This window comes from Pezoporus flaviventris, unplaced genomic scaffold (assembly GCF_033815535.1).
Source record: "Pezoporus flaviventris isolate CSIRO_AGI_PZ_B2104156 unplaced genomic scaffold, CSIRO_AGI_Pfla_v1 ptg000063l, whole genome shotgun sequence".
In the NCBI taxonomy this organism is placed as follows: Eukaryota; Metazoa; Chordata; class Aves; order Psittaciformes; family Psittacidae; genus Pezoporus; species Pezoporus flaviventris.
In genome coordinates, this window is record NW_026892611.1 from 537,094 (window position 1) to 556,713 (window position 19,620).

General features: G+C 44.3%; 1 protein-coding gene across 2 annotated transcripts in view; it reads right to left on the reverse strand.

Annotated features, from left to right (window-relative positions):
- Positions 1-5,173: 5,173 nt before the first annotated feature.
- Positions 5,174-19,620, reverse strand: part of PAFAH1B1 (platelet activating factor acetylhydrolase 1b regulatory subunit 1) — a 28,781-nt gene continuing 14,334 nt past the window's right edge. For both annotated transcript variants that reach the window (XM_061469922.1, XM_061469921.1), the window contains exons 2-11: positions 18,646-18,857; positions 17,438-17,522; positions 15,269-15,343; positions 14,055-14,261; positions 12,061-12,229; positions 9,842-9,944; positions 8,834-9,062; positions 7,351-7,452; positions 6,593-6,749; positions 5,174-5,388 (exon numbers count right to left, since the gene is read on the reverse strand). In XM_061469922.1, the coding sequence (XP_061325906.1) occupies positions 5,315-5,388; positions 6,593-6,749; positions 7,351-7,452; positions 8,834-9,062; positions 9,842-9,944; positions 12,061-12,229; positions 14,055-14,261; positions 15,269-15,343; positions 17,438-17,522; positions 18,646-18,677 (1,233 nt within the window). In that variant the 5' untranslated portion in view covers positions 18,678-18,857 and the 3' untranslated portion in view covers positions 5,174-5,314. The remainder of the gene's footprint in view (positions 5,389-6,592; positions 6,750-7,350; positions 7,453-8,833; positions 9,063-9,841; positions 9,945-12,060; positions 12,230-14,054; positions 14,262-15,268; positions 15,344-17,437; positions 17,523-18,645; positions 18,858-19,620) is intronic.

Genomic DNA, 19,620 nt, shown 5'->3' on the forward strand with positions numbered 1-19,620 from the left:
GGCTCCCCCAACCCCTCCACCCCACAGAACAACTTGTGGGTGCCAGGCCCTGTCCCCCCTCTGCCTGCGGCCTCTCCCATGGTGTCCAGCACGGATCATCCCCAAATCATGTTGCTTCTCCCACTGCCCCCCCGGAGAACACCCTGGGTCCCTGTACCCCCATATAGGTACCTGTAATTGGGGGGAAGGAGGGAGCTGTTGGGACAAAGAGGAGGATTCGTTACTGCAGAAGAACTTGCTCTTAGTAAGAAAAGCTCTGAATTTCCTGAACGCAATCAATCAATGACTGCAGTGCATCTTTCCTATGAGATTTTCCTTTACCGGTGTCTTTCAGTCCATTAAAGGCTTTTTAAACTGTTCCAGGTCCTTCTGGTTTCTTTAGTTTGGTGCAATGGGGTGGATACCAATCACCCCACTGCTGCTGAGCAGACCACAGACAACAGGCAAAGGCTCCAGTTACTGTGTAAACCTGTGCCTGCACACGGATGTAGTACCCATGGTGTCCCCCCCGCGCCCTGGGCTGTTCTGACCCCCTGGGTACCACAGCCCCTGCTCTGTGCCCCCTCTAACACAAGGCTCCTGTGGACAAAGGAATCAACTCCAAGAGATCAGGAACAAACCCAGCACCAGTCACAATCACAGCACCCCCCCCAGAGCTGCTCCTGAGGAGCCTCCTCCCGTCCCGCTCAGATTAAACCCATCAGCAGTCCCGCAGGAGGCACATGGGAACACCGTGTTTATCCTCCTGCCTCTCCCAGACACTCAGTGGCATGGGACCTGCCACATCCCTCGAGCCCTACAGCGTTGGGGATGTCACCAGTTAAACCTCCCCTGCATTTAGTGCCTGTACTGGTGGGAGACCCCCGCTCAACCAAACTCAGCACACGTCCATCCTTCCCACACCCAGCCCTGGCTGCTGAAAAGCATTTCCCTGTCCATCAGTGCTGCATCAGAACTGGAGCCAGCTGCAGGACAGGGAACACAGAAAGCTCTCAGTCACCAACTGCTCCGAGCACCAGTCAAGTCCCCCCCTTTTCTCTCCTCTGTCATAAGCTGACCACGTTTGTAAACCCATCAGGGGCTCCCTCGCAACCCTGCAGCTCCCACCGCAGCCACAGTGACCAAATGAGTTGGTCTCCTCCAGAGGCCACCCCAGCTCTGCTCCTGCTGAGCAGCAGGTTGGGGATGCTCCCGCAGCTGGAGCTCTGCCCCACTGACGGTCTCTCCACGGGAGCTGCTGCCCCGGTACCAGCCGCACCGCAGGCAGGACACAACCAACCACAGAGCACCCCAAGCACCGACCGCAGCCACGTCCCGCAGAGCTGAGGCCACTGCCCCCAGCCCAATTCACCGCGAGCACTCTCCACAGAGCACAACGGCAGCACCAGTGGCACTGGGTTAGGGTTAGTGGCAGATGGTTCCTATGGGGCCTGCTGTGAGGGAAGGGTTAAGTGAAGGGGGAAAACAACCACCACAAAACCCCAAACCAAACCAGACACAGGAAAACGGGGCCCTGGGCACAGAGCAGCCCCCTCCGTGGGTGCTCACAGTGCAGACCCCGCTCCAAAGCTCCACACCGAGCACGTTCACATCTCCCTCCAGCACAGTAACCAACAAAACTGATGCTCCGACCACGACCAGCAGCCCTACAACCAGCTCCCCGGAACACAGGCAAATGGAAAGGAGATGAAAGAAGGAGCCAGAGTGGAGCAAAATCTGAAGGGTGAAACACCAGGAGCTTTTTTCAAAATAGTTTTAATTCTGGCATCCAAGGAAACAAACCCACATCTCGGTTTATATGCATTTAATAGTTTACCAATTGGTACAATAAGATTTTTTTAATATGCAGAAAACATGAATAAATTTTGTTTTACACAGTCTGAGAGCAACAAATCTTACTGTAAAACACAGAGCAGTATTATATACATTCCTTACTGATTTGTTTTGTTTCAATTGTGGCAATAGCTTCAGTTAACTCCAACGGTCTGGGAACTGTTTGCTCCAATTGCAACCTCTAACATCGTTCGCGTGAGAAAAGCCAACGTTTGCCTTCGTGTCAGCGTCAGGATGGACTCCTACAACGTCAATTTGCTAACTCATCTGCAGAATGAGCTGGGAAAGCCCAGGGGACAGGCAGGACAAGAGAGCAGCTACTTACAGGACACAGTGGAAAGAGAAAAAGGCCAGTTTAAATCCAGTTGTGACTTGTAAATCCAACTCGACCCTCCCCGCTCCCGACACGTTCAGCCCTACCACTTTATGCACATACTCTTGCTAAAAGACTCTGGGTTTCGACTTTAAATACACTGGACTGTATGTACAGCAAAGAACTCATCCCAAGTGCGTTTCTCCTTCACTCAGCTCAGTGTTTAATATCAAACCATTAAAAGGATTATCAAGCCACCACTGTCTACAAAAACAAAGTATAAGCTTTTCCTTTTAAACAGCTTCCGCGCGAGCCCGAAGCTGTTTAAGAGTGGTCTCAGCAGGCAGTTCACATAGAACAGGAGGAGGCGGACAGGAGAAGCGGGGCACGCCACGCTGGGCTCCGTGACTCTATAGCCAAAGCTTCCAAACCACTACAGTGCTCCCCAGCCCCTGCACGACTCGCTAGCATCTAGGGTTTTCTTTTTCCTTAGTGCCCGGGCACATCATTGGTCACACCACACACAAAAGCAGGACGGTTCGTTTGAGATCTCCTAAAGTGCAAGATGCTGGAAAACACCAACTGCCAGCCTGCGCCTGCACCCCCATCGCCGCTGCGCTTTTCAGAATGCATCTAAGCCTCCCTGGGCACGCTCTGTTCGTGTGGCACTGGAATGTCTGTCTGGGTTTAAGCCAAAAAGTCCGCGTTATCTGGTAACATAGCCTCTAGGTAGGTATTTGGAAGCCAATTTTAGTCAGGAAAGTGACAAAGCAGCAGTGAACCTCTTACAGCCTCTCACAAACTCGAATCCCAACCAGTAACCTCCTCACCACAGGAAAGGCACAGGGTGAGCTGACAGCAACACGGACAGGGGGAAGCTCAGCACAGCACAGCACCCAGGCACGCCGAGGAGCCCCTCACCAGCCCGCTCCTGTGCACAGCTCCCTCTATTCCTCTAGCAGGGCTTTACCTGGTGATCTCGTCCCTGAGATTATTCACTGCTTACCAGAGGAGGGGGTTACAAGCAGAAGTACTCAGCAGTGTTTCACACAAGCCACTGAATGCTGCTTACATGACTTCACTTTACTTGCTCGTCCTTGGAACTACAGGGATGCTAAAGGGAAAAACTGCAGTAGACAACTTCCATTTAATAGGTACCTTTAATTTCTCATTCATGTTTATGAATTATGTACATGAGCCTGGTTGACTCTATACTTAAATGAATCTGACAGGTCCTATCAGGACTTAAACAGATGTATTACTTGACAGCTGTGGATGTGCTGAGGAATTTTAACCTGTGTATCTGGAATTCTCAAGTAGGACAAAAAAGCAGCAAATGTTTCCAGTCCAAACAGCTACTGAACAAAAACCACTTTATTTGTGCATGCTCAACGGCAGAAACACACACAGAAAGTGACAGAACCCACTGGATTTGAGATCAGCCTCAATCTTAACCTGGCTCCCAAAGCCCCCCATCAGACTCAAGTCTCCTCCACCCCTTCCCAAGTGAGCCTGCACCAGGACTCAGGGCTGCTGTCCCTCCGCCCCACAGGATGGGACTGGATCCATATCCAGTGGCAGGAGGGAAGGAGCCCCACAGGTGCGGTGTGAACACCCTCAGCCACAGGGCAGGGGCTCTCGGTTAAAAGGGACAGTTTTAAAAGCCATGTATTAAACAAAAGGAATAAAACAAATCACAAATTCACCTGTTAAAACAGCAGACTGGTACTTCATTTACTGCCAATTGTAAGTGGATTCCTAAAAAGAGCTGGTTAGTTTGGTGAGTATTGTCATTCTTGGTTATCTGTAATGGAATCTGCCACAGAAATGCTGATTAAAATGCTTTAATTCATTTCGGATCAAAATACGTAACTTTAGGGATTTGCAAATTAAAAGCGGTAGGCACCAAACACTACCAATACCAAAACCCAAGCTGGGGTGGTTTGGTCTTAAACGATTACTTGATAGCATCGTTACCACAGATGGACTCTGTTTTGCTGATGGTGTTTTGTTTTGCTTTGCAGGGCCTGTATCAATCTGTATCTGCCATTACAATTTGGTTCTCAGGGTAGTCAGTGCTTCCTCTAAAGCATTTAAATACTGTATCCCCAGGTATTTCTCAATATGCAAACCACAGCACATTTTTGTTCAAGCCACATTGTCTTGTCAAGGTAAGTATAACCTCAGTTTCAAAAGGGTTTCCGAGGAGGCACTAAAGAAACAAGAAACCTCTGTATACCCCAACCTCCTGCGAGTGAGTAAGAGGAAAGCGTACTCTGATCCTGTTGTGTAAGAGCAATTGCACATCTCTAACAAACATTGAAAGCAAACAGCAAGTTGTACCATGGCAGCTCTATGGGAAACTGGATCACTAAATTCTAGTGGGATGGACAACTCCTCCTGGAAGTTCGTCTAGCATTAAAAAAAACCAACAAAAAAAACATTTCAACTTAGTTTAACAGCACAGCTTAACCATTGAATGACCAAATAAAAAATAAATACATTTATCACATCAGCTGCTACTAAGATTTGTTGTCTTCTTTCAGGTTTACAGTTAGTCATATAAATATACCAACCCTTGCGTGATAGGAGGCCAAAACGAGTGTATTCTGTTGATTTGGCAAATGTTTCATGACAAATATTCCAGAGTTTAATTAATTTCCATTAATTACATATAAGGTTCAGAAGATTCTGAATTGCAGCCTTATCTAGTATTCTTAGAGAAGATTTATTAAGCACACTTAAGTGATGTTACATAGATACACATTTCTGAAAGAGCCCTACAAAACTTTTCCCAAATGAGGTCACCAATTCAGGCACCAACAGACAGCAGAAAGAAAAACAGGTATAATTATCTGACATAGAACGACACTGTCAACTATTCAGTTAAGTGCCCTATTCCAATTATCCAACTTCTGCCTTCTTAGGTCTGATGTGACCAATGCCAGCCCATGTTCTTAAACCTATGGTACTTCTAGACAACGTATGTAAATTTACAGTATACAATTTGGATTCACCATGCATGAATACTTTGTGTGTAACATTTAATAAGCTCAATCTACATCCAGAATAATTTACATGAAAGGACAATATTTATTTAAACAGAGCTCAATGGGTAACCATGGTATCTGAGTGCATCCAGAGGAAAAGGGGGTCAATGTGAATCAATCAACGGCACTCCCACACTTTTACTGTTTGATCTACACTTCCAGTAACCACATACGGTGCCGTCTTGTGGAAATCTGTGAGGAAAGAAGAGCTTCCGTTAAGAGCAAATCCCAAACTTCCGTGCTTTCCACCCTCACTGAATGGCGCTGCCTTTCCAAAGCCATTACATCAGCTCCGAGGCTAAACTTCAAAGCTCATCGTGTCTGCAGTCCTGAAGGCAAATTCTCCCAGGCTATCGCTTTGGAAAGCATGAACACCGGCTGCCAGTTCACTTATAAAGGGGCTTTCATGGCAATCAAGATAAAGTCCAAAACATCTCAACCTGACAAATCCTCAAACTACCAGAAGACAGAACTTCATGCGTTTATGTAAGAGACAGTCAGGAATCAGAAGCCAAGGAAGCTGACGTTTTCTCTTTGCTGCAGACAGCACGGGCTGTGAGCTCGGCTGTAAAAAACGCCGAGTGCTCCGTTTCTCAGGAGATCCCAAAATATTCCACATACACAAACCAGTTCTGGCCTGGGTCAGCTGACAGCACTGGGATGTTTACCAAGAGGCATCAAAGAGCCCAGGGCTCAGCCAAGCCCTCTGTACAGTGAGGCAGCCAATCCATGCTACCAGCTTAATGCTCTTCATAGCTTCTCCCTGCCCCTTCCTGCTCATCTGTCTCAGCAACTTGAGAGTGCAGTCACAGCCCTGCCTTCTGACGAGACCTGCAGTCTGACTGGGAAGCCTCAGCAGCCAAGCCCAGGTTCACTGCTAACCTAACCCTAGCTCTACTGAAGCAGCTAGAAACTGCAGAGGAATACAGAGTAAAAAACAAGAGAGAAGACTCCAGAGTAAAGCTAGCTTTGGTGAACAGGGAGGGCTTTGGTGGTTTTGCCTTTGTCAGGGAAGGGGGAATTAATGTCCACCAAGACCTGGTACTCCCAACCAGGACTCCCCAGGACTTTCAAGTATATTTTGTGGCTCTCCTGCCTTTTTAATTCGACTCTGGGCAAGCAGTTGTGACACAGCACTCCCCAGATGCCTACCCCGGCAGTGGTGAGGGATTCCAGAACACCCTGGCAGTTAACGTCCAACGTGCAACCCTGGCAACAGAAGTGGAAAATCCAGCCCACTCAGAATTCCTATCTGCCCTTGATTAAAACACACACAGCGCTAAATTCACTAGAACCAGCCACCAATGTCTAGCCTGGGGCTCAACTGCAGCTGGTGAAGACGCAGAGACATCTGTACCTCTGGACTTTGCAGTAGGCACTGCAGAGCAATACATACCCAAAGAGGTAACAAAGTGTTCGTGCGCATTGAGGGTTTTCATGCATCGCTTGTTCTTGAAGTCCCAGACACGGAGAGTCTTGTCATCAGCACAGCTCAAAATAAACTTGCCCCCCGAATGGAACAGAACGCCACGTACCCAGTTATCATGGCCCACCTGGTGCACAAGGAGAGAGCAGTGAGCAGGGGCGTGTTGTAAGGCCAAGCATTCCACAATTCCTGCCACGGCGCACTGAGCGGCACCTTGTCCTGCTCCTGCAAGGATGTCATTCTGCCTCCTAAAACCTCTTGGAACTCCAAGTTTACCTTCAGCTGCTATTCTTACATCTCTATCAGCACTACCAACAATACGAGTTCCTGTCCTTGGAGGCAAACAAACAGACGTCCTCATGTGATCCGCACGGATCCTGCTCCCCACCCCCAGCACCCTGGAATTCCCATGGGAATGCTGCTCATGCAGGGAACATGGCGTTTAACACAGGACAAAATGCAGACGATCACCAGCACCCTGCAGACAAACCAAGCTCCTCACGCCCAAACCACAGCACCCCTGTGTTTATACTGCGTGTTTTGAGATTCTTGGCATTTCTTAGCACCAAAAGCTGAAACAGAGAAGCTTTTAGAACTGTGCATTCCCAGTGTCTGTCTTCTATCAGGAACTCTGCCTTCTCTTGAAAACATCAACACGTACGACAACGCATTCATTAAATCTGGGTTTACATACACAGCTATGACCAGAAAAACACCAATGAACTTACAAGTGTCATAAGGCACATGCCAGTGCTAATATCCCACATCTTAATGGTCTTGTCTCTGGATCCAGACAGCAGAAAAGGCCCAGGCTTGCCACTCTTCTTAGTCTACAGGAAATCAGGGTTTAAGTTATGGCATATACGGGGCAGAGGGGAGAGAAGGCAGGAAGCAGATCCCTTCCGAGTGCTATTTCTTAGCAGCAAAACCAGATTTTACAACAGCTTACAGCTAACAAACACACAATCCCAAAGGTGAGAGTCATGAGCATTTTGTTACTAGAAGAAATAAACACAAAAAGAAGGGATTAAACAATCTGTTAAAAGAAATGGTTGTATGCCCTGCTGATGCACCAAGCCAAATAACTGAGTGCACACTCGCCTACTGCAAGACATCCTCTTTTAATAGGAGACACAGCTGGAGACAGACACCTCAGGGCAGACGAGTGTGACACTAAGACAAACCTCTGGGTTCTCATTTGTCATAAAAAGAAATGAAGTTTAAGAGTTTTTGACCATTTCCCACTCTGAACTTATTTCTACCTGTAATCATGCACAGAATGAAATAAAGACCTAGTGCTCAGACCTGGCAGTGTTCAACTGCGAGGCTGGCATTAACTCCCTTCCAGCCCCCAGCTGAGCACCGTGCTGGGCTGCACCCTGCTGAAGAGCCAGCAGAGGGCACGGGAGACACCACTGCGAGAGCAAGTCAGCATCAGGAATGCAGGTTTAATTACTCCCAAATAAAAGACTATAAGGATCTTTTAAGGATGCAAGTAAAATCTGACTGAAGTAATCCGTAACATCCATCACCAGACAAGTCCCTGTCTGTAGTGTTACCTACTTGTGCCCTTGGGTACTTGTGTCCTTTTTGAGGAAGAGGACAAGGCAGAAATTGCAGTTAAATTCTAGTTCATTTCTTCTACATTTTATCATCCTCAGAAGGAAGTTTTTACTGACCTTTAGTAAGCCCTTCCTGAGGCTCACCAGAAGATGTATCTGTGATCACACAATCAGGGGTTTATTTCTGTTACAGAATGCTTTCTCCTGTCATTAACTTTGTACACTAGGACACAGCACTCAAAGCTTAATTCTATCACAACACACCCAAGGCAGTCCTCACTCACTACTTCTGCCCACAACTTTCAATTGCTGAGCATCTTTATAATCATGTTATGCCAGATCACATTACTTTGCTAAAAGTATGTGGAGGTTGTCCTACTCTCAGCCATCTCTCCAAAGTTTGCTTTTGTTAGTGCACAGGTAGAGCCCTACTGCCACAAAACACAAAAGCATGGATCCCATGATGCCGAGATGGGGGATTAACAGAACACCAAGCATACTCAGCAAAAGATACTGATACACCTGCTACACCTGCCAAGCACTTTGGGAACAAAGCTTAGTTACTCCAAATACTAGACAGTAGGTTCTATACAGAGCATAGTCAAAAATCTTACTGCATGTGCTTATCGAGCAGCAGCGGAAACATTACCTCCGATCCCGTAGCTTCTGATATGGTGGAGTATGAGCTCTCGGGAGCCCAGGAGATGCATTCTACCACGTGCTCGTGCTCTCGCAGCTCAGCTTTGCATTCCTTCGTCGCTACCACCCAAACACGCACTGTCTGGTCATTGGAACAACTGGCAATTAAGGTGCCATCCTGGTTAGGCCGCACCATGCGCACCCATTCTCTGTGACCCGTGAAAGTCTTCACACAGTAACTGTGCAAAAAGAGAAACAAAGAGTGGCTCAATCAGCACTGCAGTAAAACCACTACACATGAAGCCTCTGAAGTGTAAGGTGTAATGCTAGTAATGCCTGACCTACTCTTAGGAGTTAAAATACTGCAGGACGCACGTGCCCATCCTGGATGATGATGTACAAAGCCATAAAACAGTTAATGGAAAGGACATTGACATGAGGAGAAGTGACAGCTAAGAACTGGCAATTCCTTGTTAATGTAGAGAGCGGGCGGCTCGGGGGGAAACGAAGCTGAAAGGCCAGCTTGCATTAACTAGGTATTTTAAGAACCAGCAGAAGTTTGCAGGTCATTCAGCCAGCCTCCATCTACACCTTCCAGCAAAGGGATGGATTAAACAACAGATGAATGAAACCAGCAAGACAAAAAAAAAAAAAAAAATATCAGGAGATGCCTTGATCTGTGCCAAGAAATGTAACAGATTTCTCCTCCCTCTCATGCTCCCTTTAAACTTGTGGTTAACCACTGAATTTACATTCCTACCTGCTCCTGAGTTATGGTTCTACCCGCATAGCCCCCAGAAAGATAAAGACAGTTTTAATTAGTCAGTATTAAACCTAAACCCTTGTGCTTCATGATTTATGGCAGAATCCTTGAGTGAATTACTCTAAAGGGCATGATACCATACCTCAATTCAAATAATGTTTGCTGACATTCAAGATTTATGTGGCCCATTTCCCACAAACAGAGGTTTCTGCTTGTTTTGTTTAGGTGCTGACGTTTAGCCAGAAGAGCACTTACCCTGTTTGGACTTCCCACATTTTGATAGTTTTATCCCTTGAGGCAGAAACTATATGATCTCCATTGGGCATGATGGCTACTGAAGAAACATTATGATCATGACCTAAAAGCAACATAAAACCTTTATTAAGTGGTACTGTAATAGTTCTTACAGAGCACACAGGGCTTGGGCAAGAAACTACAGCAGCAGTTCATGTTTTACAGCATAATCTTTACCTATAAATTTGAGGCTTTATGAAATAATCATTTACATTTTTAGAAACCACACAGTCCAGATACTGGGCATCCTTTAAAATGAAATGGGTTCAGAAACATCTTTAAAATGTTTTAAAATCAGACACCACTGCAAGCAACACTTGTACACTGTTAGAAAAGCCAGCAGTTTAGAAGAGGGAGCTGCTACACTGACCACTTTAAAGTGATCAATTAGCTCTGATTACAGTACGCTGATGCACTGTGAGCTGCTTGAAGGAAAACAGGTCCTCATGAGGGGCATGCCAGCCCTCACTGCAGCAGCCTAATGCTGAAAGGCTGAACGTTTCTAGACATCTGATACTAGGTTTTAACAAAGCGCTGTAGTGCACTGATTTAAGAACCAATTGTGTAGTCACAACAGTGACTTCTGCTGAGATGTGAGGGGAAGACAATCAGCACTTAGTCAGGAAAAAGCATCCGGATCATTTCCTTAAACACACTCCTTACAACCTCATGTATGTGGCTTCAGCTCCTGACTCTGCTCAGCCCACAAGCAACAGGACATAAAGGCATTTAACACACTCTGTAAAGACTGCTCATTTCCAGTATCACAAAAAATGGAAACGAACTTCCCAAAGTGGCAAAGAGCAGAATTCCCTGGTTTGATTTTTTTCCTATTCCCCAGAACAAGCTGTGGGGTAGGGGCTGACAAGTCCAGTGCACAAGCTTGACTACAACACTTCATCTATAATTCATACACTTGACTTTCTTCAAGCTCTGCAATTGTCCCTACTTAAGTTGTCAGGATTAGAAATGAATCTCCTGAGATGAGCAGACAGAGTCTATATAACTTCTCAACAGATCAGAGGCATTAAATAGCCCCCTTTTCTTACCTGATGGGGTTTTTTTCCAAAGTTATAGCCAGTAAGGTCACTAGGAAGTTGCTTTTTTCTTTTACTGGCAGCTACACTGCACCTTGCAGCCATGTACAACTGCACAACTCATTTCCATGTTTGCACTAAGAACTCAGAGCCCCTGCTGAGCTCCCACTAGAAAGCACCACAGCAGTGCTAAGTACCCGAGTGTCACACAATCCTAGTCCCAGTGTTGCATGGTACTTTACAACTCCTCACTGGGAAGCGACTTATTTTTTATTTCAAACTGACTGAAGTGATGTAACTGGAAACACACCTGAAGACAATTCACCCACCCTCATGTTCAACTTCCAGCTCAAACACACACATGCTGCATGTAGGCCAACCTCACCACCCAGTAGCACAGCTTTGTTTTCTCACTATCAGCCAACTGCAACGTCTGTTCTTCCTTTACAGGGGTGATCTGTGGTGGTCAAGGAACTATATGCACGAAAGTCAGCAGCTTTCCGTTTTCTTTGGGGTCTGCTTACTTTCAGAAGTCTCAAACATTCTCTATTCCTACTCACCACTTCTACAGGACAGTAGCAGCAAGACAAGCAGCTGTATAAAAATGCCTTTACATAAGTAGTTAGTGTCAATATTAGAATCCTGTAGTTGTGGTTGTTTTACTTTCCCATTTTTCCTATGGGATTGGAGCCTAATGCAAAGGGTGAGATGTGACCAGACCTGAAGCAAACTGCTGTGCAGTATATGCACAACACCCCTCACAACAAATGCTTCCTTCCTGAAGCAGTACAGCAGAGAAACAGAGGGGTGAAGAAGGTTAAGTTCCTACTTATTTGAAGGCATGGGTTTATTGTCTAGTAAGCATTTAATTTTTAGACTTAAATCCCTGTAACTGCCATTTCACTTCAACATCATCATGAGGTGTTTCCCAGAGCATTCCCATAGCAGACTAAAGATGTTATTTCATTCCACAGACACTAAGCATACACCTTATTTACAGAGCACTTAAAGCATCAGAATATCCCCCCTATTTCTCTTGGACAATTCTCTACTTATAACCCCCTTCCACATCAGCAGTTTTCCTGGATACAGAAAAAATTATTCACTTTACAGCCCGCTAAATCAATTCCCTTTGTGCCTTACCATGCATAGTTCTGATGCACTCAAAGCCCTGGAAATCCCATAGCTTAATGGTCATATCAGCAGAACAGGAGGCCAATAGTTTGCCAGTGTGGTCAAAGGAAATATCTTGCACAGAGTCTGTATGGCCCTTAAGAGTTCGTTCAAAGTCTCCTGTCTCATAATCCCACACCTGACAAGTGAACAGAAAATCCGTTAACAGCAACCCATTACTCTTTGTGGTCTCCAGCCTTACATTTGCACTCTGCAGGCCAGTCTGGCACCTTATTCAATAATTAATTGAGCAACAGACAAAGAGACAGCCCTAAAAATCATAACAGCATAGGAAAATACATTTATTTTTATGGGGTTTGGTTACTTATAAATTAACGGAATTCATGCACCTTGAAAACTGCTTTTCAACTAACTCAGAGCACTATAAACACAGCAGGGAAATCAGTTCCGTTGTATATAAAAGTCTTAACACCCAATACCCTTAAAAATAAAGAAGATCAATTTGAAAACATTGGACAGAACAAATCCACTTTGTCCACTGGTTTTCTTCATCCCTGTCTCTGCTAGTTCCCCAGCGCCAGCAGAAAAGCCTGTTTTCAGTTGGTGGGGAAATCACATTCTGCCTAACTAAAGAGCAATAGGAGTTGGTTTAGGGATGATAATCCAAGCCACATTTGATATGCACATATTAGCAGATTACAGAATCTGTCAGTTTCAATAAACACTGCAGCTAATAACTGTGATAGCAGCAGGTCCCCATTCTCACCTCCTAATTCAGTCAGTCTTCTATCATTCAACTGCAAACAAAAGCCTTTGAAACAAAACAAGCTCCTACAGATTTTACTGTGCCTCTCTCAAGCACAGAATTAGAAATTTCATTTAAAATTGTATCCTACACCCCCCCCCCCAAAAAAACAAAGCATACACCACCAAAAAACATCCACCAAAAAGAATCCATCATTGTAAGAGATGGCAGTCACTGGGAATGCAACAGTCAAACTCAATGTCTGACTTTAAGAAGGAAATGAACCCAACGTACCCATAAGAGGGAGCAAACCCAAAGCTAATGAGGCTCCTCCAGTATCCCACAATCATGGAGCTGTGACTCTTTCAGCTGGCCCTGACTGCTTGAAAGCAGAGCCATCATTTCTCTATGCTCAAGTCTGCTGCAGAAACAATGGCTTAAAGCTTTCGATGAACTAGATCTGCCAGACGCCTTCTCCAACAGGGAGCCACCATTACAACTACTTGTGTTTTAAAACACACTGCTGGATGCACTACTCAACATTCTTCAGACCAGCACTCTTCCAAACAGTTTTCAAGCCAGCACAGAACAATAAGGACTATCCTTTATCAGGATAATTCCCTTTAATTGTGACATTCGAACAACAAAATGCGCAATCACGTTTTTATTGGATGCTAAAATGAGAAGCACTTGCCTACTTTAACAAATCTCTTCATGCCGCTATTGTACACTGCAATAAAAGCCTACGAAGACCCTTTCAAGTTACTGAGAGCCACAGGACTTCATGGGCACTTGCATTTCCCATTCAGAATAGTTTTCAGTTACAAATACAGCTGCACAACCACTTTAACCTGCTTTAAAAATAATCACTTCAGATGACTTGAGGCAAATGTCTTCCTCCTTCTCCTCCTGTCACTACTCGATACACTACTCCATTCCTCTTCTACCAAGCAGTCAAAATGCATTCTTTCCCCACTGACCCTTTATTTCTCCAGTCTCTAAATTTGCATTAGCTTAACTATTTTTTCCTCAAGTCAAAAGACAGTAAAACACTCCTGAAGATGTTAACTGGACCAGCATAAACCAGTGTAGATTATACAGGTCATAGCACTTACAAGATCTGTCCCTGCTGAAGCTAAAGAAGAACCTGACACAATCAATCTTCCATCAGTACAATACACATCCAGCTTGAAGCACTGATGTTATGTACTACAGACCTCTGACTTGCTTATTTTCATCTTCAGTAGCAGACACATACCTTTATTGTGGCATCCTCTGAAGCAGAGACCATCACACTGAAAACTGGATGGAAAATTACTCGAGTGACAGGACTCCTGTGTCCACTCAATGCATACTTCTCTGGAGGACGAGGAATCCACTCTTTAGGGTCTCGTTTCTGACCTAGAGGTCCACCTGATGTAAATTCTTCCTTAGCTTCATTCAGCTTCGATTCTAGTTCCATTACCTAGGTTATGAATTTTAAAGAGCCTGTTCATTTCTAGTTTTGTATATGATCTAATTCATCTTCATTTATTAAGAATCCGGATACCACTGACTCCCAAACTCACAGTAAAGCAAAGACTGCACAGACCCAACCTGATTACCAGTGCTCACCAACACCAACAGTGTTGGTGTTTCTAACAATCAAACCTAAATTAATCATTTATTGTTTATTCTTTAGTAATTTGATCAATAATTTATTCTTCTCCAATTTCCCAAATATTTTGACAGGAAAGAAATTATCTACAAAGCCACGTTCACTCCGGTACTGTACAAATATGCTTGAGCTACTATTGTGGCAACTACTGAAGGAGGTTAACAAAAAGGAATGCTACTACTGAGGGAATGTTTTGTGCCCAATACAGTTTGTATGTTAACCAACAGCAGAGAAACTGAAGGGGTAATAAAGCCTGAGATATATTAACCTTCAGAATAAAGAGGTCTTTATTGCTAGCACACTGATTTTATTTTTCTTTGCTTTTAACACACCCTAGATCTATTGAAGCATTACTAAAAAGAGTTTTGTACTGTCCACTTGCTGTAGAATCACTTGCTCTGATGCACCAGAGTTAATGCTTTCTTCCCTTTAATGTAATGGCCAAAGACAAGGGGCAGCACAGGTTTTTAGGATCTCTCTAAAGAGTGAAGCCTTCTGGGGACAGCTATTCAACCTTTTACAAGCTGCCTTAAGGCACCTCTTGCCTTTCCCGTTTCAGAAGCGGCACATGCAATCCATCCACTGAAGACAAGACATTTTTATAAGGAAACTGAGAGGCTAACTCTGCTAGCACAGACAAAACATTTTCTATAGCATGGGTTTAGGTATTTTCCCTACTCAAAATGCATCTTCAAGGCATCATTTGCTAAACCCTGCGTTTGTCTGATCAGGAAACACGTAACATTCTGCTCAGCGATGCACATTCACTTTCAGTATAACCTTTATATAAGTAAATCCATCAGATATCTACTTACCTTCTTTTGTAATCTTATAACAGATGTCCATTTTTTTTCCAGAAGCCCAGCATACTTCTTATCTAGCTCTTCATTCTGAGAGAAGAAGCATTTGAATAAATCAGTAAATTCTAGTTCCAAAGCCTGCAGAAGTGTTTCTTCAAAGGCAACATAAACAGCCCATTTTAATAAAAAGGCTATAATGAGTTTTACTAGTGAAACAGGAGAGCCATGCTTCAAATTTTAATAGCTACAATTTACATACATAGAAATGGAGAAGATAATTTAAAATACAATTTTTAATTAAAAATACTGCAGCAGTGATGCAAGGGTCTGCAAAATCACATCAGAAAACTAGGACTGAACTGTGTCATCTGTGCTGGTTTCTAGCTTCATTACTTGAAAGCTTCTGAAGAGCTCTGCATAGCTGAGAATGGTGAATATTTGCTTAAATAAAACCAACTTGGTTACAGTTAACCTCAAATTGCCACTACTATCACATTATTTTGCGCTACATTCTCAAAGACAGAGAATAACAATGCCATGGCTTATCTCATAGAAGCTCTGAGCACTGGCTACCTTGGTCAGAGACCAGCTGTTAACCGACTACTTCAGGGTATTTGTAAAAGCTGGAGTTATCTGCAGGAATAATCAATACAGACCTGAAATCCCTCCTTGCAGAGCTACACCTGAACCCCTTCACTTTACTGACATCATTTCTGCCTTGTGTCGTTTTAGTATAATCCACCCAATTCAGATTTTCTTCCAAGAAACTCATGTGGAACTTCAGTAACTGCATCTCTTAGGTCCCCTGGGGGCAGCTAGCCTATTTAGGTTGCCTTTTTAACCTTTGGGAAGGGAAGACTTAATGAGGCTGATAGATAAGGCCGAGAAGGGAATGGTATGAGGATTTTCAATTATAAGTAAGGTATTCCAATTTGTCATTTCTACTTATTTATTAGATACTGGGAGCAGACTGGAGAAATTAAGTCAAACTTCAACCAAACATTTTGGAAAAAGAACAATGCAAGATTTGTAATAAAGAAAAGGCACGGATTTATCCACAGCCAAGCACACAAGTTTACTACTCAATCCAGCTGTATCCAGAGAAACCCAAACTCAGATGAAGTGCACACCTCCTCTGTGCTAGTAAGCGGCAAGTATAAAATGAATCATCAGTTACAAAGGCAAATCAATAGAATTAAGTTGGAAGAAAGGACTGGTCCAAATCACTAGAATCTGTACAGTCTAACAACAGAGCTGCTCACCAGAGCCAACCACCTCACACTGGCTACCTGAGCTTGCTCTTCTACTATCCAGTTAATCAACTGGTATGCCACAGTCCGAGGCAGTGAGTTAACTACTGACCCCATTCCAATCACAAAATAGACTTCCACCCATTTGCTCTGTACAATAAAGGAGGGGACAAAAGCAATCCTGTTTTGTCTTCCTGTTTCTTAAACATCACAAGCGGAGACAGTCCCCAAAGCTGCCCACCCTTACATCTGCTTACAAGGGAAGAAACCTTCAGTTTTCTAATTCTGGACTGCAGAAAGTTTATGCTTTTATGCAGGATTCTGATAAGAACAACGAGAGTTGAGGAAATGAGTTACAGGGAGGGGAGGATGGACACAACAACAGGAAACAAATCAAATGTGTTAAAATTAGACACATTCTTCCAAATATTAAGCACAGAATAGTTCAGGCTGGAAAGGAGCACATGAGAGATACTCCAGTCCTGTATGGAGATGCCGGAGTGAGGCCAGTGAAGGGCCATGTCCTTCTTTCATATCATCTATCACCTTCCTTACACATTTACGTTGCCTTTTGCTAGCTTTGATTCCTGGCACCTTCCACCTTGAAGCACCTAGGCCCTCTTAGGACTTGGATCCTTAAAACGCCATTACAGGAAACGCTCAGCATTGTACAGATGAGTAGTAGGCAGACAAACAAAAACAAGATTAAAAACATGCCTCAGTCACGAGCTGCAGATAAAGGTGAGAGTTTTGCTCATAAACTGTGGAGTCATCCAGTGATTATGATTAAATTTTATGGCCAGGCAATAAGCTGTGAGTGTATCACCTCCAGTTCTGAAACTGCATGAGCTAACAGGCACATAATAGACATGCATGCCATAAAATTAAGCACTCTTTACTTAAAAGACAGATGAAGAATCTGGTTTGAACTCACCACATCTAACTCAGCCTCCTTTTTGAAAACCGAATATGCCTCTTCATAGCCATTGGACCGAAGGTAGTCTGCTATTGCTCGATTTCTGAAAGACAGGGGACAGCACGTTGAGCCACAGCAAGAGCAGGCTGGTTTGGACTTTGCTGCTGTATAAAAGGCACAATGGACACCGCACTCTCCAGTGCAGTACAGCACCAGGACTGTCAGCTTTGTTAAAGCCCAAGCAAATCTTACAAATACATTTGGCAAACAGACTTTGCTCCAAGATGTCAACAGCAGGATACAAGTTTTATTTCAGGTTTGGGGCTACCTTTCCCTCTGAAGTTATCACACACTGGAGCAGCATGAATACACTGATCAATCTGTACGGTACATAAAAGCCATAGCAAATACAAAAACAACAACCACATCTACATATTAAAGCTGTGGCTTTATCTTTGAAGGAACGCTAATTTGGGCAGAAAGGTTTAGGGTACAAAATTTTACTTCAGTTAAGCTTGAATAAAACGCTCGGTTTGAGGGAGCAAATCTTAGCTTTCTTTTTCAGAATACAATAACTTCTAGTTACATCGCAGGAAAGGACCTGTGAGCAAATATACACATACCTCACCTGTAAATATACCATATATACCTACACTACAAATATTTAAGTAAACTGATACTTTTTAAGAACACAAAAATCGGGTGGTCACCTACCCAAGAAAATGAATACCTTTTGGTAGCTGAAGCAAGCAGCAATGACTTTTTCTTCTGAAAAGAATCTGCTTTTCACATAAAAATTCTTCCTGTGTCACTGGATTCTCCTTCCTCACCTTTTACATGTTCCATCTCTCCTCACACATACGACTCTAAACACAACTCTGCATTCAAGCACAAATGCCTCCCCATGAAGGATGGATGCTAAGCCAGAGTACTGCCTCCTCATCAGACCTCTGAAGTAAATCCCGAAGGGGATCTCTGGTCACTTCCCCATTTCCATGCAGAACAGCTCATGCTTCCATCTCCCTTTAACACATGCACTCTAGGAAGATTCTACATGAAAAAACTTCAGAGGATTGCTAAAATCTGTAATAAGAGTGAATAAACTACAATACATGGTACTTGACTGGCAGGTGAGCAGAGCCACCCTTCAATCTATTTGGAAACAAAAGCTAGTATTTAAAGTTTAATGGAAACATGGCACAAACTCAGAAATAGTGATTCCTTACAGTTCATCTCGTTGCCTTTGTGACAGCACCATTGTGGCTGCGATGACAGGTTAATGTGATTCAGCAGCGGCTGCCTCCTCGAGATCTGAAGTCTCGGGAACCCTGGATCCACAGTTCAGTCTGCCACAGAGTGGCTTAAATCAAAAGTAGTTTTCCAGACGTGAAACCCAACAGGAAATCCGGAGACATTCAACACAGAAGATTCAATCCATCTAGAAGGAAGAGAAAGAGACGCCATTAATTTCCTTTAAGTCCCTCTGGACTGACGTGATCTCTGCACTCGGACTGCACCAGCGCTCTGGACAGGGCAAAGTGACTGGAATTGTAAATGCAAATTCATTTTATTACTGTGGATTATGCCCTTACTGCACACCTCCCACCTGGATGAGCAGCCTGGAGCCACTTGTACACTTTCTTTATTCCCCCTCTTCCCATCATTACTCCCTCAAGAAACAGGGAGCTGAAAGAGGCATTCTCAGCCATAGCCTAGTCCTAGTTTGTAGGCAATTCCATGTATGTTCTTGTGACGAGAACAACTTGGGCCTACTGTAAACAGCCTACAATTTGCCCTCACTACTCCTGTCAAAGAGCTCCCCCTCCAAATCCTCTGTCCTTATGCTAGGACTCTTATCTTCTGTAGGTTTATCTCTTCAAGCTAAACCCAGCAAGGCTCATTCAGTTCATTTTCAACGCAGACAAGGGATCAGACAACGCTCTCCTGTATCTCTCCAGCTTTGGGCGAGAGTTTAAGGAAAGCTAAGAACATTCCAGAAAGGGCCTATGGAAGATGCCATGGCACACCTGAGGCCATAGCCAGCAGCACCACGGCACACTCAGCTCCTTCAGGAGCTCATTCATTTCTTGTCTAAAAGCCGATACTTGCACCTTCTCGGTCACGGGCTCACCCCATTTACCTACAGTTCATCTCCGATCTCACCCATACTTGGGGCACAGCGAATTTGTAAGCAGCTCTCC